The following is a 23283-nucleotide window of genomic DNA, read 5'->3' on the forward strand; positions in this document are numbered from 1 at the left end:
AAATCCTTCTGTATATCCTACTCAACACCTTATACCTCCCTAGGTTTGTCTAGCTTGGCTGGTGGTCACAGGCAGTATTTCTAGCCTTGTGTCAGCTTTGAGCACTGTTACTTCTGATTTTGGGGGGTGCTTCTTTCCCTGGCCTCAAGTAGTTTCCTCACATGCACAACTGATGAAAACTTAAGGGACCCTTGGCTGACCTCGAGTTTTCTCTCTGTGCAATTTTCTCCTTTTTCGTACTCTGTTCTGCCAACTCTGGCCACTTTGGTCTCCTCATATCTCAGCTCTGTCTTTTCAACTCTGGTGTTTGGGTGGGCTCTGCCTGCGTTCCCCTCTCCTACATCATCCTTTGAAAATTCTCTCAAGGCTGTAATCAGGGAACAATGATAGGGCTCACCTTGATTTTTCCCATCGCTCAGGGATTGTTGTCTCATGCCTAGCATCTTGAAACTCATTATTTTGTATATCTTGTCTAGTTTTTTTATAGTTTTAGGTGTGTGTGTGTGTGTGTGTGTGTGTGTAGGGTAGGGTGAGAAACAATAAATTTGATCCCTGTTACTTCATCTTTAGTAAAAGCAGAAGTCTTGGAACTATTTGATTTTATTATACAAATTTCCTAATTTCTACATTTCCTCTGAACTTAATTAAAATGACATTTAAAAATTCAACTATGTATTAAGTTTCAAAAAAATCATTTATTGTGGCCCTAACCGGTTTGGCTCAGTGGATTGAGCATGGGCCTGCAGACTGAAGGGTCCCAGGTTCGATTCCGGTCAAGGGCATGTACCTTGGTTGCGGGTACATGCCCAGTAGGGGTTGCGCAGGAGGCAGCTGATCGATGTTTCTCTCTCATCGATGTTTCTAACTCTCTATCCCTCTTCCTTCCTCTCTGTAAAAAATCAATAAAATATATTTTAAAAAATCACTTATTGTGAAAAGCTATTCTGATTGTAATAATCTCTGTTGGTCCCTCAAGGGGGAGATATTATTTTAAAAGGTGGATTATAATGTACTAACTGTGTAAGTCAGAAACTTTAGATGGAGTATTACCACTCTCTAAATAGTATATTACCATTTGTAATTCTAGAGACAAGGTAGGTTGGGGAGGGCAGAGATAATAAATATACCTTAAACAGAGGCATTAATGTAACTTCATATAATATGAGTTAATGACTTAATGTGTGATCTTTATTTCACATTTCAGAAATACTAATCCATCATCCAGTAGTCAGGCCGATGCCAAGCAATAGAAGAAAAATTCTATTTAGTTAAGTGCTCTCCCCCTCCTAGGAGCATGCTGGTGCCTTTCCCTTCCCCCTGTTCTTCACACAGGCCTGCATCTCCTAAACTCTAAGGGTCCCCATGAAACTTGCATCCAGGGGAGCAGTGGGCAGCAACAACTCGTCCTGGGCTAACCCCCTGCACCTGTCCCCAAGGGCCCCTCTCCTTTGACTTCTCAGTGAGCCAAAGCAGCCCTGCCGAGGCTCTCCTGTTGTTTCTTCTGTCCTAAACCCTTCCTTATGTCACTGTTCCCAGCTTTAATAGTCTCTCAAAATAAAAGTTATTTCAGATTTTTAGTGTTTCTCAGGTTTTTTATGCATCTAAGAATTAACTGCAGAGTTTGTTTCAAATGCAGATTTTCATCCCAAAACTCAGATTTTAATTTAGTAGGACTGGGATAGAGTCTAGAAATCTGCAAATTATTGACCAGCTCAGTGACTCTGATAAGAGATGACTATGGAATTAGGCTTGCCCTTACTTCTTGCTTGAACTGGATAAATGGACGATGGGTAAAACACACTGAACATTTTTAGGAGAATAAATGTAGAGGCAAGAACAAGCCAAGGTATTTTGTCTTAGCTTAAGAGATTCAGATCAGAAAAGCCATCCAGGATCAAACTAAAAAACTGGGTATTAGAATCTTGAAACCACCTTTAGTTTAAGAATAGGAGAGTAATGACATAAAAGTGATTTTTAAAGGAATGCTGATTGCTGGGACGAGTTGTAAAGCTGGAAAGCCAAGCAGAAGGTTTAGAATGAAGTGACGAAAATGAACATCAGGGAGGAGGTACTGACAAGAGAAAATAAAATGTCAGAAGACATATGGGTAAAAACGTTGAACTTGCTTTCAGATACCTAAAAATAGGAAGTTAATATTAAATACATTTTTAAAGTATCCATTACAAACATCACAATAATAGCAACAACAACAACAAGAATAAGAATAAAATAATCTTCAACTTGGTTTTTCAGATCTTAACTTGCATGATTCTTGAAACTCCATAGGAGCTCAGTAGCAGTTTGTATTGCCTGGAGGGATTATTAAAAAGAGGTGTTAGTGTCCTAAATCAACACCAGTTCATCAGTCAGTATAAACTAAAAACGGGCATCTGCTATCTTTTGTAAGGTGGACGAAGCAATGTTCACATTCTGTAGCATAGTTTTATTTATATTTCTTCATTCACTGTTGCAACCCATTTTGATTTATTGTCAATGATACCAAGATTCACAATCAAGAGAGAACACCTACTTCTCCAAAACTACAAATTAGACATTTAGGTTAAAATGCTAAGGGTGTGTTACAGGGAATAGTTCTGGTTGGGGGGCAGGTAGGAGCAAAAAAGTCAGACAAGGCTTCAAGGAAGATGGAGTTTCAATGGGCTTGAAGGACAGATGGGATCTGGAGACATGGAAAATATAAAGTATGGAAGGAGGAAAGAAAAGGCATCTCGCACAAAAATTTCAGAATTTCTTTCATAACAGAAACTGTAAAAAATCTTTCAGTTCATAAAAATGATTAATTTGCTAAATGTTCTAAAAGCAAATCCAAAGGAAGATGACACTTCTATGCATTCATTTCTTACCTTCTTTTAATGGGGTTTTCAGAACAAAATTTTCTTTACTTTCATGAAGAAAAGCCTTTGAAGGATCAAAGCGTCTGATGCCCAGGACTTTATTCAACTCCTCCTGAAGGTTTCTCTCACTTTGCTTTATTTTAGCAAGCTGAGAGCGGAGTTTTGACACCTCCTGTGTAAAAAAAAAAAGTAGACAATAAACAATTATTTAAGATCATGTTGGTAAAATGTGTAACCAATGTTACTGACAAATTCCAAAGTCCCTCAGATATCAAACCAAATGGCAAAAATCACTACTAGATAGAGGCTTTCAGACTATGAAGTCAGCCCGGCCGGCGGGATTCAATTGGTTGGGCATCGTCCTATGCACCCAAAGGTTGCTGGTTCTATTCTTGGTCAGGGCACATGCCCGAGTTGCAGGCTCCATCCCTGGTAGGGGGTGTGCAGGAGGTAGCTGATCAATTTTTCACTCCCACACCGATGTTTCTCTCACTTCCTCTCTCTCTAAAATTCATTATTAAATGCCGAGATCAACTTCCAGCATGAGGACCTGAGGGGCTCCACTGACCTGCTTCCTAGTGAAACTAAACAATAGAAAAAGGCAGAAAGTAGATTAGTGATGGGAGGGAGGAGTGGGTGAGGAGATAGGGAGATAATAGCTAAAGGGTAAGGAGTTTCATTTTGAGGTAATAAAAATGTTCTAAAATTGACTGGTGATTGATGGCTGTAGCTATCTGTACATATACTAAAAACCACTGAGTTGTATACATTAATGGTGTGTGAATTATCTATATATATAAAAGCCTAAGTGACCGTTAGGACTGGACAACTGGAGGACCGACCAGTAGCTATGATGCGCACTGACCACCAGGGAGCAGATGCTCAACGCAGGAGCTGCCCCTGGTGGTCAGTGTACTCTGACAGCCAACCTCCTGTAGTCCCTCCCCCCAGCCAAACTGTGCCCCCCCCACCCCCCACCCCGCAGGCCCGAATCACCCCGATTGCCCACTAGGCCGAGGGACCCCCACCCATGCACGAATTCGTGCACCGGGCCTCTAGTATTTCAATAAAGCTGTTAAAAAACTTAAATGCCTAACTAGTTTTGAACACTGCCTATCTTTATAGTATTTACTTACATCAAGGATTTTTCTACTTTACAAATAGAAATGGATATGTAAACCTTTCTGAATCTTTCCAATCATTTTTTAGAGAATGGAAGGGAAGGGGAAAGACAGAGAGAAATAGCGATGTCAGAGAGACACACTGACTTGTTGCCTCCCACACGTGCCCCGGCCAGGGCCAGAAACCGAGCCTGCAACCGAGGTATGTGCCCTTCACCAGAATTGAACCTACAACCCTTCAGTTTGTGGGCCGACACTCTAACCACCGAGCCAAATCGGCTAGGGCTCTAGTAATTTTCAACATACTAATGAAGTAGTTAGAAAATCTGAGAACATTAATACCCATCTGGTCAATACTCTAAAATAAAATAAAATAAATCCTTAATTGTTAGATGGACTATCACTTTTTTCTGATACCAAAGTCCTTCATTTTACTTAAATGTTATTAAATAGAATAAAAAATACCCCACCCCAATATCTTCAGTAGGACTGTGTTATTTTACAAACCGATTTGAGTTGGCTATTTTCATCTTTCAATTTCACAACATGCTTGATTTTTTGCTTTAGATTCTGATGGCCCAATAATTTAGCATAAGAATCTCTTAGTTTATTTAGTTGGTCCTGAGCTGCACCATGTTCATTCAACAAAGCCTGTTTCTCTGCTTCAAATGCATCCAGTTGTAGCTGAAAAATAGTTTTTTTTATATAAAGTTAAGACTTAAAACTGTTAAATCTTACTTGTCTATATAAACTATATAGAAGACAAAGTTAAAAGAAAATTTAAAAATGAACAAAAACAGATTTTGTTAACATATACTCAGAGCTCTCCATAAATGAGACTTTAAAAAAAATTTTGTGTTTTTCATTTCGAAGATCATAAAAACAGGGAAAGAAACAAGAAGATTAGGCTGGCCAGCCTAATTTGTATCAACTGGATCATATTATAACCAGAACTTCTAATCTACTGAAGTACCAAGATTAGCATTTATCCTTTGGCTATCTGAAGATCAGTGTATTAACTTGAGATACACTGAGAAAGATCATAACAAAATAATTATCACAAATTTACATAGATTAATGATCAAAAGAAACTTCTAAGCTATTAACTTTAAGTCTCTTATTAGGAGGTATTTTCTAGACTATAAAGGCTTTACTAAAATATGTATGCATAATAATTTGACAAAATTTATAAGCCTTCTTTAATAGGAAGTTAAATTGGCACTAGATGCACAGCAAAATGGTCTTTCAGAAAAACCAAGTTACTGTCGTGATAAAGCGAATAACTAAAACAAACATGAGTTATCAGTGCTATTTGACACACCTGAAAAGGCTTTGTTTTATTATATAGTTCTTCATAAAGGAGACGCCACTTATTCATTTCCTCAGTTAATTCTGCCACTGTATTTTCTTTTCCAGCTTTTCTGTAACAGAAAATTAAATTAAAGACACAGTGTATTCGAAAAAATAAATTGGGGCGTGTGGCACCTGGGTTCTGAAGCGTGACTACCTTGCTTCTTCCTCTTCCAGCTGCTTCTTAAAGTCTTCACCTTGTTGCTTGAGCTGGTTCTCCAAATCACTTATTTTTTGGAGAGAAGAAACTGTGATTTCTTTAATTTCTGCTTCTTTAAGTGCTGCTCTGGTCTGCAGATCTAGAAGCATCCTTGGGTTTGAGAGAGAAGAGTCCACTAAACATTTTATAGCCATTTAATTACCTTTTGTTCTTTTCCTTTATTTATTTTTTTAAAATTTAAGGACTTCTTTGAGAACTTTATATTTTTACCTAGATTCTTTTTAAAATATATATTTTTTATTATTGATTTCAGAGGAAGGGAAAGGGAGAGAGAAATAGAAACATCAATGATGAGAGAGAATCATGGATTGGCTGCCTCCTGCACGCCCCACACTAGGGATCAAGCCCGAAACCCGGGCATGTGCCCTGACTGGGAGTCCAACAGTGACTTCCTGGTTCATAGGTCGATAGATGCTCAGCCATTGAGCCACGCCGGCCGGGCTTAAACTAAATTCTTTATTTGCAATTTGAGATCACCCAAAGCAAGCCCTGAAACGAACTACAACTCCCTGCATCACTTGGTAGCTGGCTTTCAACAACATTGTCTTAATGGTTTGAGGGCCACGAGTATGGTTTTATTTTTACTACATACCTTGCATATTCTTGATTTGAGCTCTCAGTTGCCAATATCTGATGCTGAACATCCTGTGCACTTTTCTCGGCCTTGGCCACTTTTTCCTTAAGTGATGAGTTCTCCAGCTTAAGATCTTCTATCTCACTAGCTGTTAATGCTTTATAGCTTATTAACAAGAAGAATAAGTTAGCATACACATGACAAATATGTAGCTCATAAATTTATAGTTTACAAAATTTTAGGTAAGGCAAAAAACAATTTCAGTATCTATTTATGCACTTACACAAGTAAGAATCCAGTGTTCTGAGGTCAGTGCTAATGAGCTTATACTGCATAGGCTTTTCATTCAAATAAAAAAAAATCCTACTATGTGCAGGAAGTATGCATACAGAGATTTAAAAAAACCAAAACCAACTACCAAACATAAAAATTACTCTAAAACAAAAATTCTACAATCCCTGCACTTTCTGTCAGAGTTTATGGTCTTGTGGGGAAGATAGAAAAATGCCTCTCCAGGTTTTCACAGAATATTTGAAAAAATAAGTACATAATTAAATTTGTGGTAAGAGGTATGAAGAAAAACTACAGAGCTCCTTAAGCTAATAAAACCGAGTAGACTATATTTTGGTTGGTGATTCAGAAAAGGCCTGAGGAATTCAGTTAAGTTGAGACATGATGGATAAGGAAGGTTTTGCCAGGCAGTTAGGGCAAAGTATTTCCGAGGGAAAAGATGCTCAGAGGCAGGTAGACCACAGTGCATGAAAAGATGAGACTGGAGCGCTACTAAAATTGGAATGATACAGAGAAGATGAGCATGGCCCCTGTGCGAGGATGATACACAAATTCCATATTTTCAAGCCAAACAAAGAAACAAAAAGAAAAAAGATGAGCCTGGAGCCTAATAAATAAGAGAGGCAAGAGCAGAAGCTAGAGAGGACTGAGGCCACTCGTCACTGCAGGGCACCATGAGGTTACCTGAGGTCTCTAAGTGTGTGGACTACTCTGGAGACATGTGGAGAATAGACGGGGGAAGGTGCACGGGTGACACATTGGAAGATTAAATACAAGATAATTATCAGTCCCGGTGAGTGAAAAAGGCTTTGACTAAGGAGCTGGCAATGGAAAGATGTGAGATCTCTTTTGGAGGCAGAATTTTAAAATTCCAGAAATAGATTAGGTGTTAGGAAAAAGGGAGAGAAAATGATCAAAGATGACACTAAGATTTATGGAATGAGAAGGCAGGAAGATGTCACTGACTGATATAAAAAAGAATGAGAAACTAGAGGTAGAAAGAGATAGAGAGAAGATCAAGAGTTGTTTTAGACACGTTGCTATTGGAAGATAGTCAGATATCTACTTGGAGATGTCAAGTAGGCAGCTGGGTAGGTGGATACAGAGCTGAATGGAGACGTGTGATCTGAAGGAATAAATTTTAATGGTATTAGCATAGTGATGGTGAGTGGATTCACAGAATGGCTAAGGCACTATCTTTCAAAGTAGCAAGACGGGAAATTCCTTTACAGGATTGAGAACAACACTAAAACTTGCCTAATATAAAATTTATATAACTTATATTTCTGCTGTGACCGAAAAATTATAATTAAAATGGATACCTACATATATTAGAACATGATATGTGTGTGCATATATGTATTATATATAATATATCACATGAAGGAGATCACTAGGAAAGAAGGTACTATTCAATGAATGGACACTAGGCAATTCATTATCCACATGGAAAAACAAAAATAAATTTGATCCCAATATCACTACACACAGAAATCAGTTCTAGGTGAAAAAGTGAAAAGAGAAACTGAAATTTTAGAAGAAAAACAGGTGACTGTCTTTATGTTCTTTGGGGCAGAAAGAAGTTCTTAAATGAGATGCAAAAGCGTTCACATAAGAATCTACAAACTTAGCCACATTAAAATCAAAGGGAAATTACTATACATACTAAGACTAACATGCAACACCAAATGCCCGTTTATGGTTGGTCATTATGGAATTTAAAGTGATTCCAATAATTTTATTTGTGCAATTGATTTTGTTGTTCAGTTTTTCCTAAGTACCTCTCCCTGCTCTTACTATGTTTGAGAGTACAGGCTCCCAATAAAAATACCTTTCGAATTGAGCAGTAACATTTCCAAGGTTTTGTTCTGCAGTATTACACCTTTCCTGCAAAAGCAGGGTGGCCTGAGTGTGAGCAGCATTACTTCCCTCCAGTTCAGCTTCTTTCCTAAAAAAAAGAAACAATGAAAAGATAAACTACTAACTACAATCATTGCCTTAAGAAAGAGGTTAGTATTTACTTTTGACACTCTTGGTGTCAAAGGTGAATCCCAAAGCTTCCTGCTTACATTAGCTACTGGATAGCTTAGATGTAAATTTATGAGCGACTTCATCTAAAAGCATGGTTACTATGTAGGACTTCATATTATCTTTCCTGTTCTTTTTTACTTTTGTTGCAATCCTCATTTATTTATTTCCACATTTATCTTCTTATATCACATGTATGTATGTAGTTAAACATTTTGGGGGAAGTAGGATAAACAGACTCAAATAGAATCTTAATAGCAACAGCTAAGAATGTGAATTACTAGTTAAAAAGCATTTGTACTGAATAAAATTTAATTTTCTGCGTGTAGACTTTTAAGAAATACTTAGTACAGTTAAAGATACTTTGTTTTAAAAGTTACAGGATTATGTAGATTTATTTTGATTGTATCAATAACCCACATTATAAATTGTTACTCCAAGATTCAACAACTTATTAAATAATATATATTACAAAATGATGATATAATTTTTAGATATGCATATGAGCTTATGAGATCTTTTAAAGAACATTTGGAACTAAAAACTATAAATAAGAAGCATTATTCACTTACAGACTAAGTTTGACACTGAGACAAGATAACAGCTGGTCGAATTCATTCTGTAATGAGTAGGGGACTTAAAAAAATATACACACAGCAGCTAAAAGCAATCAAATCATACTAATGGGTTTATAACAAAATATTATATTTCCTGCCCCCTAGAGGAATCACTTTCAACTATCTTAGTTTTCCTTTTTAGCATAAAATTTCCAGGCTGGAAGAGATGGACCACAGAAACCATCTCATAAAACTATTTTATATATAATGAAATAGAAAAGTATGGAGATTAAGATTATCTTCCTCAGAGTCACACAGCTAGTAGCAAAATATTTATCTCCTGACCTCTGGACAGTTCTCTGAGTCAGAATAAATGATTGCGTCCACTTTCTTTCTGAAACTGAAATCATCTACTCAGGCACTTAAAGCACCTGTCCCCTGAGACTGGCTGCAATATAGAACAATCCCCTAATTACATTCGGTACTGCTCCTGCAAAAGCAGGTATATATATAAAACCTTGGTGTGCTTTTTAAAATTTTACTTATTTATTTTACTTTATTTTTTAAAACACCATTTTCCCCCTAACTTTTTCTTTTTTTAAATCATTAAGCATTAAAACAACAACAAAAGAAACCAGAAAAGAAATTAATAACAAAAGTATCCAACAAGAGATACACACAGTTCTAGACATATTACATGTAGGCTCATGTCTAATCTACGCTAGGAAATTTTATAGTGATGAAATCCCAAGGATTCAAGTAATATAATTATTTTATTTGTAATTTGAACTCAATAGTCAACTTGGACATTTTAATTTAAGTAAATGTAGTGGAGGACACATAACATGATGAAAGCAATATGGAACTGGAGTTAAAAAAAAAAGCATGAGATCTCAGTCTATTTCTAATAATACATTTCTTATTACTTTTATATATATGTTATTTATTTCAGAGATAGTAAGGAAGAGGGAGAGATAGATAGAAACATCAATGACGAGAGAGAATCATTGCTCGGCTGCCTCCTGCACCCCCGCTGTACTGGGGATCGAGCCCGCAACCCGGGCATGTGCCCTGACCGGGAATCTAACTGTGACCTCCTGGTTCACGGGTTGACGCCCAACCACTGAGCCATGCTGGCGAGCCATTTCTTATGTTTTAATGTTTCCCAGTTCTAGTTGTTTTTTTTCCCCATTTTGCTTTTTTATTGTTATGTTTGAAGTGTTTGTTCTCCTTCAAAACAGGTAATTAAAGATATAACTCACACTATGTAAACTGATGTACACGTATACAAAAATGGAAGTGTGTCTTATTAAAGGGTGGGAAACGTAATTTTGCGGAGTATTTTTCTAAATCTGTTATTATTGTAACACTAATGTCCCTTCATTTTTAGAAAATATGAGACTAATTACAGGATCCACAAAATTTTGGTCATTTAAAAAAATGTATTTTATTGATTTTACAGAGAGGAAGGGAGAGGGATAGAGAGAAACATCGATGAGAAACATTAATCAGTTGCCTCCTGCTCGCCCCCTACTGGGAATTGAGCCAGCAACCAAGGTACATACTCTTGACCAGAATCAAACCCAGGACCCTTCAGTCCACGGACCCACACTCTATCCACTGAGCCAAACTGGTTAGGGCTGGTCATTTTTGAATTAAAACTCTTAAACCACTGGCTTTAAATAAAGAAAGGGTTTGGCTTTTATGTTGGCTGTCATACTTATCTATATGTACATCCTATGCATGTACTTCTCCTTACTTGCAAAATAATTCTAACCTCACCCACTTGCATGATTGATATGAGAATCCCGAGAATGTACTGGAATAATACTTTGTAAAATCTGAAGTCATATGTGTAAAGTCCTATTAATACAAACCCCTTCAGCTTTTCTTCCAGAAGTTTCAGTTCTTCAGCTCTAGCTTTTGTCTCTTCTTCCAGCTGTTTGACCAACTTTTCAGATTTTTCCTCCTTCTGCTGTAATTTATCTAGCTCGTCCAGTGCTTGCTTTAATTCTTCCTCAAATAGATTCTTCTCTTTCATCATGTCCTCTTGAAAAGAACAGAGCTTCTGCTGAAGACTAGAAGATAATTCCTACATTCAACAGAAAAACACCAAAATAATTCAAAAGGTTTAAATAACTTAATTTAATAATTTATGAGGTTTTATTAAGGACAGAAAAATGTACAGCTAATGAAGTTAGAATATCAAATTCGAGATTCTCAAGGAATTTGAAAAAATATGAAGATATCATATTCACTTTGTCAGGGAGTATATCCTATAACTTGTCAACATTGTGATAAATGTTACTTTAGTCTTTTTCCTATGCAACACATATACACAAACCTACTTCTTGTAAAACTAAAATCATAATTCTACAACTGGCGTTTATAACATATTTTTGTCATATGACATTATATAAAAAGGACTATGATTTCAATGTTATATGAAAATATTTTAAAGTTATATGAGTACACACCAATAAAAAGATAAATATAAGTAAATCACAATTGTAAAAATTGTTGACATCATCAATAAAGAGAAAATTGCCTTGACTGCTTCCCATCCCAATCTTACTTTTCCCATTGCAGAGATAACCACTACTTTGATATATATGCTTTAAGGTCTTTACTTATTACTTATATAATACTTCTTAAAATATGAAAGATATATACTGTGTATATAAAAGTCATTTAAAAAACACAAAAATGGTTGAGATTTTTAAGTTGGTATATACAGATCTACTTAATTCCTTTAGTCTTTGTAGGTTCCTCAACAATACAATATTTATATAATATTGTCCAACTCTCACCAAGGGTCTTTTTTCTATCAAACGTTTAAATTTGTGCCAATCGTATAAGTGAAAAAGAAAAAAAGGATTTCCATTTCTTTGATTACTACTAACGTAGAACATCTAGTAACTGTTACAGGCTATCTGAATTTCTATTTCTAAGAATTATGTATTTCCATCCTATGCCCATTCTTTCTTAGTGGACTATCTTTTTTCTCATCGATATGCAAAATGTTTTTTATATAATCTGGATTATAAAAAATTGTCACTTGTTTCTCATATAATCATATGCTTTTTTTCAACATAACTGTAAATGCCTATGTAGTACTCTAACAAGAGTGGGCTGGTAAAGATCTTAAACAATTTCCTTAATTTTGCTTTCTCTGTTACTTGTAATTTTTTTCACATTATCAATACCCCTGTGGTAAACATTAAAAAAAATGTTTTGTTTTTTTTTTATTTCAGAGAAGAAGGGAGAGAGAGAGCAATAGAAACATCAATGATGTGAGAGAATCATCAGTCGGCTGCCTCCTGCATGCCCCCTACTGGGGATTAAGTCTGAAACCCTGGCATGTGCCCTGACCAGAATTGAACCATGACCTCCTGGTTCACAGTTTGACATTCAACCACTGAGCTATACCAGCCAGGCATTAACCCTTTGCAGTTAAATCTGCTGCATAACCATGATTATTTCCTCAGGATGAAATTCTAAAAATAGAATTGGTGGATCACAGGATATATACAATTTTAAGGTGTCCTGACCACAAGGAAATATATGACATAAAATAAGTACTAGTTTTATTTTACATTATAGAAAACTACCTTCTCTTGTTGCAGAAGTGAATCCATTTGCAACTCCTTTTGTCGGAACTCCTTCTCTTGTTGCAGAAGTGAATCAATTTGCAACTCCTTTTGTTGTAACTCCTTTTCATGTTCTTGTTTTTCAAGAATTAACTTCTCTTTTAAGTTTTGCATTTCAGAATTCAGATGTTCATCCCGTTCTCTGTCCCTGTTGATGAGGTCTCCTAGGAAAGTGAAACGTTAACAATGCTGTACACAGATATGAATACTAACTTTGGACCCAGATTCCCATTATATTTCATTATACATACGTTTCATTAACATACATAGCATGTTAACAGAGATCAAGTATTTTCAAAGGAAAAAAAACCCTCTACAGTTTATATCATTACTCTATATATCATATAATAACCCCCCACACCTACTTCTATGTACCTACCAATTTTAAATAGCTACCGAATGGAGAAGTCAAATAATGCAAAATTGTATATATTTACAAGGTAAGCAACATATTAAATAGAATATACATTATAAAAGACTAAATTCTCATAACTAGAACAGAATTTTTTGTTGTTTACATAATTATTTTAAAAAGTTGTTTTTAAACATAGCAGTGCTTTTCTTAAATGCTGTATATAGTACTTAGCTGAAGACAGTGATACTACAAACACTTGAATACCTTTTTCTTTTTCAAGCAGCTGACAGTTAGCATTCAGGTCTTTTACTTGTTCAGACAACGTAACAATATTTTCTTCAAGAGACTGCTTAAGGCTTAAAACTTCATAATTCTTCTCTTTCAAATTTTCTTCTAACTGGGCAATGTCTAACTTGTATTTTTCCACTTGATCTGAGGCACAACTGCATTAAAACAAACTATTTTGAAGAGCACATCTATTTAAGCATAGGAAAAATTAACTGAAAAGAGATGAAAATGATGTATTCATCACACTTCAACAAAATGAGGACTGATTTAAAACTACTATTGATATTACCTTATTTCTTCAATGTATTCCAAGAGTTTTTCCGTTTCAGATTTTTCATCAGTCTTTTCTTTCTGTATTGAAACACTAAAAAAAGGGTGTATATATTAATACATACAATGATCACATGATGCTTACTCTGTATCAGATACTGCTGTATCAGGCAGGCTGATGCCAGAGTCTAAACTCTGAACTATTAATTTATGTGACATCTCAAGTTGGCAATTTAATATATGCAAGTAGGAGACCTAAGTTTTTTTTAGGTGAGAAAGCTTTCCAAATATATACCGATAAAAGGGCTGTGGTAATGAGAGTCATCATCTACAGCACTCCAAGTGTCAGAAATAATCTTTTTTGTAGCTTTCCTGGCTTCCCCACCCACCACACATACAAAATAGCATCTGTATGCCATAAAGCCTTTGTTCCAGGCTGCCTTATATGCAATTACTTATGTGTTTACCTCCTCCAAACACCTCAATTTAAGCAATGGGCAAAAGACTTAAATAGAGACCTTACAAAAAATATATACAAATGGTCAATAAAAATATAATTGACAGTAATAGCATATAAATTAAAACCACAAATGAGATACTACTTCACAGCTACTGGAAGGGGTGAAATCGCACTGACGTCTAATGTTGGTGAGGGTGTGGAACCACTGGAACTATGATACATTGCTAACTGGGAGTGTAAAATGGTTCAACTACTCTGAGTTTTTGAAAATGTTATACATGTACCCTATGACCCAGGAATTCCATTCCCATTTACTCAAGAGAAATAAAAACATATGTCCACAAAAGGGCATACGTCACAGTCTCATTCATAATAGTCAGAAACTGGAAACCCAAATGTTGATCAACAGGAGAATAGTAGCCCTAACCGGTTTGGCTCAGTGGATAGAGCGTCGGCCTGTAGACTGAAGGGTCCCAGGTTTGATTCCGGTCAAGGGCATGTCTTGGTTGCTGGCACATCCCCAGTAGGGTGTGTGCAGGAGGCAGCTGATCGATGTTTCTCTCTCATCGATGTTTCTAACTCTCTATCCCTCTCCCTTCCTCTCTGTAAAAAAATCAATAAAATATATTAAAAAACAAACAAACAAACAAAAAAACCAGGAGAATAGTTAACAGATGGAGGTTTATACACACATGCATGCAATAATAAATGTGCCCCCAAAAGCCAAACTAATTTATGACAATGGAAGTCAGAAAGTGGTTGTGGTGTGGGGGGCATTAGCCAGGGAGGAGCAGGAACAGCAGGCATGGAGGAACTTTGTGAAGGGATGTCAGTATTCTCTACCATATTCGGGTGGTGGTTATTCAGGTACATACAACTGTCAAAAGTCATCAAACTGACTACTTGTGATCTGTGTATTTTATTGTATGTCAGTGAGAGCTCAGTAGTAAAGACAAGGCTAGACTTGTGCATTAATCACAGCCTCCTATACCAGTGCTTCTCAATTCGGGTCCACTTTACCACTTCCACAAGATTAGGCTATTAGAAAGCTAGCTTATGAGGCCTCTCCTCATCATTGATACAGAAAATGTACACAAGTAATAATAGTCATATATCTTTTCAGCCTAAATTGTTTGGGAATGAGTAAATCTCAACTATCACTTGGGAAAAGAAATAAGGCAACGAGAGGAGGGCCATGAGGTAAGTATTGTGAGAAGGTTAACATCCCAGGAAAAAACAGCAGATGAGAGCAGTGAATCCGGACTGAACACTTTCTCTTTCCTTTAGGCACTCACAGTTTCCCCTCGAGCTGTGTTACTTTCCCTTGAGACTCTTCCAGATTCTTCTGGGTGGCCTGCAGTTTCACCTCCATGCCTTGTTGTTTGGCCATCATACTCTACACAACAGAAATATGTTGCAGGAAATAAGGAATCGTTCAGACCCACAGAACCAGACACAGCACACTCAGCAAAGGCATCACTCACCCTCATCTTAGTTTCTCTTTTGTTTCTAAGCTTCATCAGCTCAAGGCTTAGAATTCTCAGGTTCTTCTGGTTACTATCTTCAGAAAACTAAGTACAACAAACATGTGAAAGCTTCAGAAATATGTTCTGCTAAGTTATATAACAAATCACTGAAGTATTGATTAATATTAATTAGTACCAGTTACTGGGACTGTTATTTGCCTGCAGTATATTATAACGGAGCAAACAGCCTTTGACAAACCAAGATTACTATTTACACTACTATTGTTCTTGTCCCTCCTTCTCCTTCATGTGACTTTCTGGTTTATTTCTGAAAGTAGTTTGGGTAGTCACCTACCTCTATACACTGGAAAGTTCATTGCAAGGCTCTAAAATAAACTTCTTGGAGGGGATTTCATAAAGGGTGTTTGCTTAACAAAATGCATTTAAATTGCCTGGTCTAGTTTGAAATATGTGAGGGGTACAGAGTCCATCCAAGGCCAACTAAATCAGCTCTTCCTGGATGGGGCCCAGGAATCTGTTCCCTTTCCCATGGTTAATTCATATGCATCCTCACTCCCTTTGTAAGCAAAGAGCCCAGCACATAGGCTGTGAATCAAGACTCTGAAACTGAACAGTGATTTACAGCCTCCTTCTACGTCTGTAAAAAGTGAAATGACCATGTTAAGACCTATTACTATTGATAAACACAATTTATTGATTGAACATATTGATTCATTTTGCACTTCATTCCCAAAAGGATTTGAGAGGGAAGCCGGCTATCATCCTTCTCATTATTTCAAAGAAAGATCTTTAAAGTGACTTCTAGATGCAAATTCTGCAACTTTGATTAATGTCCTTATTTATGGAGGTTACTTTGAAAGAGGGGGAGAAAATGTCAGACATTAAAACAAAAACATGTTTGTTTATAAATTCTCATGTGCTAGGCAACATAATAAAAAAGATACAATAATAATTCCTACTGGAAGCAGCTTAATATTTAAGGTACATTTAGTGAGGGAAAAAAGACTAAACTAGAGTCTAAAATTCCCCCAAAAAATAGTGTATGAGAAAAAACATGTTTATCACTTATTCAATTGTCAATATTGTCATGTGGCCCAAGTACCTTAGATTTGAGTAGCTCGTTAGTCCTGGCTAATTCAGTGAGCTGCTTTTCCAGCGTAGTGTTGCTTGCGGAGAGGGATGTTTTCTCCCTGACTGCGGCGCTGAGCTTTGCTTCCATCTTCTCCAGCTCAGCTTCCAGATCCTGGAGACGCTTGTCCTGAGTACCCCGTTCCTGCAGGAGGACACGAATCTGGATGGAAACAGGTGAGGAACGAATGATTCACAAACACAACGCCAGCGTAAGTAGCTGCGACTGGTAATTAAAACATTAAAGTTCTAGGAAAATCTCTTACTGTGACACGATGCTCTGTGTGAACAATCATATTTAATTTATGACGCATCTTAAAAATCTGTAAGCATTCCCAGCCCCTGTGGCTCAGTGGTTGAATGTCAAACCATGAATCAAGAGGTCACCGGTTCGATTCCCAGTTCCATGCAAGAGGCAGCCCATAGATGTTTCTCTCTCTCTCCCTTCCTCTCTTTGTATAAAATCATTAAAAATATTTTTTTATTTTAAGAAAAAGATCATTTCAGGAGGAAGACATAGGCTTCAATTTGTTGTGCACTTATATAACTTTAAAATATAAACAGCAAAAACTGACAGTCTTAAAAGGGAAATAGATGAATTCACAGAACTAAAATTTTAAAAGTACCTCTTAGTAACTAATAGAATAATATCAGTATAAATATTTGAACAGAACTATTAACCACCTCGAACTGACATATATGGACCACTATACCTAACAAGTGCATACATATTTTTTTCTAGTGCACAGAAAACATCTACCAAACTAGACTATTTGCTGGGTATAAAAGTATCAAGAAAGCATAGCTGTAGTAAGTCGCATGAAAAGTATTTTGCATTCTTACTGGCTTTGTATTCATACTAATCTCAGCATTTTAAGCCAACATTGCTTAACTAAACATGTATTAAGCACCACTTATGTGAACTAGAGGCTAGGGACTGACGGGGCTTTAAGAGACCCTACCATAAGATTCGCTATGCTTACATTATTGCTTTATCAGTGGTGTTTTTAGCATAGTATGATACAGTAGAAAAATAAACACTGAGATAATCTACATCATACTTTTTGCAACTAAAGAAGCTTAAGTTAAAAAAATAAAGGGGTTTGTAAACTCAAATACCTACATGGCTAAGCAGAAAACATAAACACGTAAAGAGAGCCAGGTGAGGGCTGAAGAGCAAATGTGGGGATCTAAAGAGGCAGCCCTGCACAGGCCAGGAGGGGAAAGTGGAAACAGTGTTTTCAGATCTGATTTTGCAACAGAAGGCAGAAATCTGAATTTGTTTTGCATGAAACTTTCCATTTTAATACTGACAACCAATGCAAGTTAAAAAAACAACAGCAAATATTTTGGGGCTTAAATAAGATAGAGCTCTATTTGCTAAAAATCTCCATTCTAAAAGATTAACTGACCCAAATGACAAGTTCTAATCCTGGCTCTGCCACTTACCTGCTATCTGAGATTCACCTACTACTGCCCCTCCCACCCCCATTCATCCTTTCATGTATCCTCAATAAAATGATAGCCACCCGGCCAGCATGGCTAGTGGTTGAGCGTCGACCTATGAGCCTGGAGGTCACGATTTGATTCCCAGTCAGGGCATATGCCCTGGTTGAGGGATCTATCCCCAGTGGGGGGCGTGAAGGAGGCAGCCAATCAATGATTCTCTCTCATCATTGATGTTTCTATCTCTCTCTCCTGCTCCCTTCCTCCCTGAATAACCTTAAAAAATAAAATGATAACCAAGCTTATTAAAAATATATACAAAAGGATCAGATCAACCAAAGCAGAGATTTGCAAAGTTACCTGGACATATTCTTGGTCCTAAGCCAATATTTTACTGTAATCAACGAAAAGTTTTAATATATCAAAAGAATATGTCCACCAGAAAGAGTCAGTAATGGAAACATGGATAAATTACTGCCGGAAAAGCAAAGCTGGCGGTGACCAGCTTAGCCCTGCTTAGGGAAGTAAGTGGTTCTTTAGGTCAGCTCAGCTCAACAGGAATTTCTGCCATGGTGGAGATGCACTGTCCAGTATGGTTGCCTCCCCTCACATGGGGCTATTGAACACTTGAACTGTGACTAGTGCAACTGAAGAACTGAGTTCTTAATTTAATTTCCTTTAAATAGTCACATGTGGTAAGTAAGTACCATGTAACAGGGCAGCCCTAAATCATTTTATCCTTGAGGGAGGCCTATGCCACTAGTGCAGAGGAATGCATCAGATTAGCAGAACTCCATTTAACTAACCCGCTAGGATTTTATGCTCACTGAGCAATTCCCCAGTTAGTCATTGTCTTAATATGCAGAGTAGCATACAGGAAAAGTAAATGTAAATACTGGAATTGTAGTAAACCAACGTATTAATTTTTCGTTATTATTTTTTCATTAAATGGGTGATCTTGAATCTGTCCCTTAGTAGGCTAACAACTTGACTTGGTCAGCATACCACACAGACACCCAGGCTCTGATATAGGGTGTCCAAGCCAAGGGATGATTACCCTGTAGGCACTGGTCTGAAAGGTATATTTGCCATCCAGTGTGACTCCTCAAACTGCAACAGACTCCCTGCCTCTTAATTCTACGTAACTCTTCCCATTATACACAGTACATTTGTTTTTCAATAAGTTGAAAGCATTGCTTACCTCTTTTTCCAACATCTTCAAGTCTTTATCATTCTTTTGAGATTCCTTCTATTTAAAAGTCAAAGAATAGTGATGATCAAATTTTAATGCCACAAACATCATAGCTGAATTTTATTTTTAGTTATCAGAAAAGATTAAGGATTCCAAACAGTTAATTTCTATTTTAAAAATTTCCCCGAGTCTATTACATACTTTGTAGGTGATTTAGTAAATGAGGGAAAAGGTTCTTTAAATCTCAAAATATTTCAGGCTTAAAAGTTTTTATATCAATAAAATTAGATTTGTGGGTTTTTTTCTTAAGAAGTCTGAGAACAGAGGAGGAGCTTTATGAAGAAAGCTACTGACTGCTTCTTTCTAATGTTAAACAGCAATACATTTTGAATTTTTAATTATGCTATCTCATAAAGAAAAGAATCTTACAAAGAGAAATCGACTTAAACTTACAGGCCCAAAAGAAGGGGGAAAATGCAAAGAAATAAAGACAAACTGAAATGTACAGTTCATAAAACAGGTAGAATGTAAGATCACCTCACCTTTAATCCCAGAGTCTTAACTTTTCTTGCTGAAGCAGGCAAGGTAGTATCTTTGTCAACAGTAAGATTTTGTTGAGATTCTGCAATAAATTGTACCACAGACAAAACACAATTTCAAAATTTCTTATTGCAATTATTAGTGAAGCAATATGTTATTCTTTTCTTGGCTGTACATTTCTAAATAATTAGTTGTACAATATATTTTACACATCTAACATTTTTCTGATTTTCCTAATGTTCCCTGACAGAAGGCTAAGGTAATTAGCAAAAGGGAAATGAGCCCTAGTTGGTTTGGCTCAGTGGATAGAGCGTCAGCCTGTGGACTGAAGGGTCCCAGGTTCGATTCCAGTCAAGGGCACATGCCTGGGTTGCGGGCTTGATCACCAGTAGGGGGCGTGCAGGAGGCAGCCAATCAATGATTCTCTCTGATCATTGATATTACTATCTCTCTCCCTCCCCCTTCCTCTCTGAAATCAATACTATATATATATATATATATATATATATATATATGGAAACAACATATCTGTTTTGTATAATTTTCCTGATTATACAATAATGTAATGATAAAAGCATTATTCTGTAGTAGACTCTCTTATAAATCCATCAAATACGAAACTTACTTATTTTTCAAATACAAAAATTTAACCATACCTATAGTTTCACATTTTTAGAAATACCATAACAGCTTTAAATGTATATACTATTATTCATAACTTTAAAACTTACGAGATCATATAACCATTATTTTATTTTGGGATCCAGTACCTTTTTGTTTTTTAAATCTTTGTGATTTCTGAAAGGATACTGGTCCTTTCAATACTTCTGAAGTTTTCACATCATAAGCACCTGGAGACGGTGCACAACCTAGAGAAACAGAAAACATTAATGTTTCTTCTAATGTCACTTAGAATCCTAAGTTAAAACATGCAAAGTAAAGTGAGTGATATAAATGTAAAAAATGCTATAAATAGACACTTTGTTCTTTCAAATGTAAAAATAGCACCCATTTGATATGAGGAACAATATCATCTTCCCAAATGCCCTTTATTTCAATTGGGTCAAAGGAATACAGGCAACTGAGCAAAACAGCAAAGACAGTCTTGGGATGAACATTATGAAAGAACAAGCAACATGGTTTTCTTTTTAAGGATTGACTATAAGAAATTATATATTTGGAATCAACGCTACTCAGAGTCACTGAGGTTAACTATCATCAGATTCTAGAAATGAAGCAAATAAAAGTGTCTAGCCCTCAAGATTTAGCCTGGAAAAAAATGTATAGTGATAATCTATCTCTGCCAGTATCAATATATCAAAAAATTTATAACGCCATAGACTATATTTGTATGTCTCAGAAATTCATATTTAATAACCTCATGTAAGTAACTGGAGTCCCAAATTAAAGGCATTTCAGAGTGCTTATGCGCAGCAAATGTAAGATCTGGCTTTCAGGACTCATAATAACAAAAATGTCATTAGCATAAAGCTTTATTTGATTGGAAATCAATAGAGTTATACTATTCTCTGAAAAGCTATTTACTTCAGAGTTTCATGCAAATAAATAGGAACAGCAAGGAGTTTGACAATCCCAAAGCAACTCGTACTATCCCCTAACTGTTTTTCAAATGGGATGATAAAAGCTCACTGGTACATCTTCACTAGCATTTTTTTAAAAAAGTGAAACAACAGAAAATATCCGTGTACTCCCACATAGCAAATTTTTCTCTGAAATCAATAAAAATATATTTAAAAAAATAATCAGAAGCTAACACAGGCAGTCCGGCGGTACTTTTGTATGCACATAAACATTCTATGCATTGCATTAAATAAATGCTTCAAACTTCCAGAACTTTTTAGTTTCTTTTCCTTCCACCTCAAATGGCTAGTTCACCTGCCATTTTGCCTGGCTAACTCTCACTTATCCTGCAGATCTCAGTCTGATGTCATCTCTCCCAGTTTTCTCTGAATCCTCCAATCAGGTTATAACCACCACACAGCAGCCTGTGCATATCATTCCTATCATAGAACTTCCCAGTTTTGCAACGGTGTATGTACTTATATAATGTACTTCTCCACTTCCCCACATTAGACAATGTACTTATCCATCTCCCACATTAGGCAAACTGCTTGGAGGTAGAGACTGTCTTAATCATGACTGTATCTCCAGTATTTAGCTCAGGGCTGAGGTGAGCAGTGTCGTGAAAACACAGAAAGTCACTAGGGATGTGGCAGACGGAATAGGGTTTTGTAATCAGCCAGATTAGGATTCAAATCCAGCTTTGTCTGCCAATCAAAAGACATTACTATGTGCCAGATACAGTGTAGTCACTGGGAGAAGATGGTGAATAAGAACAATTCCATTTCCATACTGTGTGACGGAGATTAAAGACAGTGACCATTAAGTGTATGTTATAATGGATAAATCATGGTTCAGCTCTACCACTTACAGGCTGCTCAGTAGTACAGTTACAAAACCCCTCAGTTTCCTCATCTGTAAAATAAGGACAGTACCAGCACCTTCCTCATTTGGCTGTTGGAAAAAATAAACCAGACCTAGGAGGAAAAATCTTAGCACAGTCCCTGCATAAAAAGCCAGCCTGTAATAAATGATGGTCTTACCAACCACATCCAAGGTTTCCTGGTTGTTGCACGTATGCACCTGCAGTGGTTAAGAGCACGGGATGGATTTCAAGAAGGCCCAGTTCGGTTGTGTAACACAGGAAATCTAAGTCTTGGTCATTTTATTAGTAAAATAACGAATAGGATCACCTCTCCAGGATGTTGGGGCATTAAAACAGAACTAATCATCTATGTAAAGACCGTCCCTATTAACTGCCATCACTTCATTTATAGTGTTTCCGATATCACCACCACTTTACCACCACAAACTGCCTTTACCAGCCTTCTTTCCTTTATGCCTGAATGGAATATCCAAAAAGAAATCCACACGTACAGACAAAAAGCATGGTCAGGTGTTTCTTTCTTTTTTTTCTTTTTTTTTTTTTACCGCAAGGCCTTCCGCACTGGACCATCCAATAGCTACCAACGTTTTCTCACACCTATTCCTTCTCTCTGCTTCAGTGTCTACACACACCGTTTATAGGCTGTATTCTCCAACGGAGTGGAAGCTCCACGGGGCAGATAGCTTGCTTCGCTCACTGCTATATTCTTATTATCCTAAGTTATGCTTGGCATGTAGTAAATGCTTAATATGTATTTAAGAAGAAAAAAAATGAATCAATTGAATGATCCCCATGCCAGCCCCCAAATCGCCTCCAATTGCCCTCTGACAGAGGGAACCGCAAGGGGCAAGGGGCGTGAGAGCAACTCCGGTCCCCCAGTCCCTTCCCCCGTACGCACCAGAAGGGTCATTGAATCGCTTCAGGGGCGCCTTAGGAAAGGACATGATGACCACCAGCTCCTCAAGCCGCAGGGAACTAGCGTTCCTCCACAACTTCCGGGTGCT

The 23283-nt window shown here is 36.8% G+C and overlaps 1 protein-coding gene and 1 pseudogene across 2 annotated transcripts; one reads left to right on the forward strand and one right to left on the reverse strand.

The window, feature by feature from the left end:
- Positions 1–1162: 1162 nt before the first annotated feature.
- On the reverse strand, positions 1163–23283 carry HMMR (hyaluronan mediated motility receptor). 2 transcript variants are annotated; one of them, XM_014464204.2, is made up of 18 exons: positions 23178–23283; positions 20583–20681; positions 19815–19894; positions 19282–19326; positions 16609–16797; positions 15504–15590; positions 15315–15415; positions 13579–13653; positions 13266–13444; positions 12608–12810; positions 10874–11088; positions 8243–8359; positions 6139–6285; positions 5484–5636; positions 5298–5397; positions 4484–4660; positions 2865–3027; positions 1163–2310 (listed from the first exon to the last, which is right to left on the reverse strand). In XM_014464204.2, the coding sequence occupies exons 1-18, from the start codon at positions 23221–23223 to the stop codon at positions 2291–2293; spliced, it is 2196 nt and encodes a 731-aa protein (XP_014319690.1). In that variant the 5' UTR covers positions 23224–23283; the 3' UTR covers positions 1163–2290. The 2 variants fall into 2 exon arrangements, with proteins under 2 accessions (XP_014319690.1, XP_014319689.1); XM_014464203.2 differs by having other exon boundaries at positions 19282–19329.
- On the forward strand, positions 6893–6975 carry LOC111827897 (annotated as a pseudogene).

Source organism: Myotis lucifugus, unplaced genomic scaffold, assembly GCF_000147115.1.
Source record: "Myotis lucifugus unplaced genomic scaffold, Myoluc2.0 scaffold_243, whole genome shotgun sequence".
NCBI classification, from domain to species: domain Eukaryota; kingdom Metazoa; phylum Chordata; class Mammalia; order Chiroptera; family Vespertilionidae; genus Myotis; species Myotis lucifugus.

Bases quoted from the DNA above. Each gene is read 5' to 3' on its own strand.
- HMMR (XM_014464203.2), bottom strand. From the start codon at position 23,223: ATGTCCTTTCCTAAGGCGCCCCTGAAGCGATTCAATGACCCTTCTG. The intron at 16,798-19,281 runs GTAAGCAATGCT...GTTTCCATCCAG, and splicing joins TGAAGATGTTGGAAAAAGAG to ATTCGTGTCCTCCTGCAGGA. The intron at 2,311-2,864 runs GTAAGAAATGAA...TAATCCCTCCAG, and splicing joins GAAAACCCCATTAAAAGAAG to GCAATACAAACTGCTACTGA.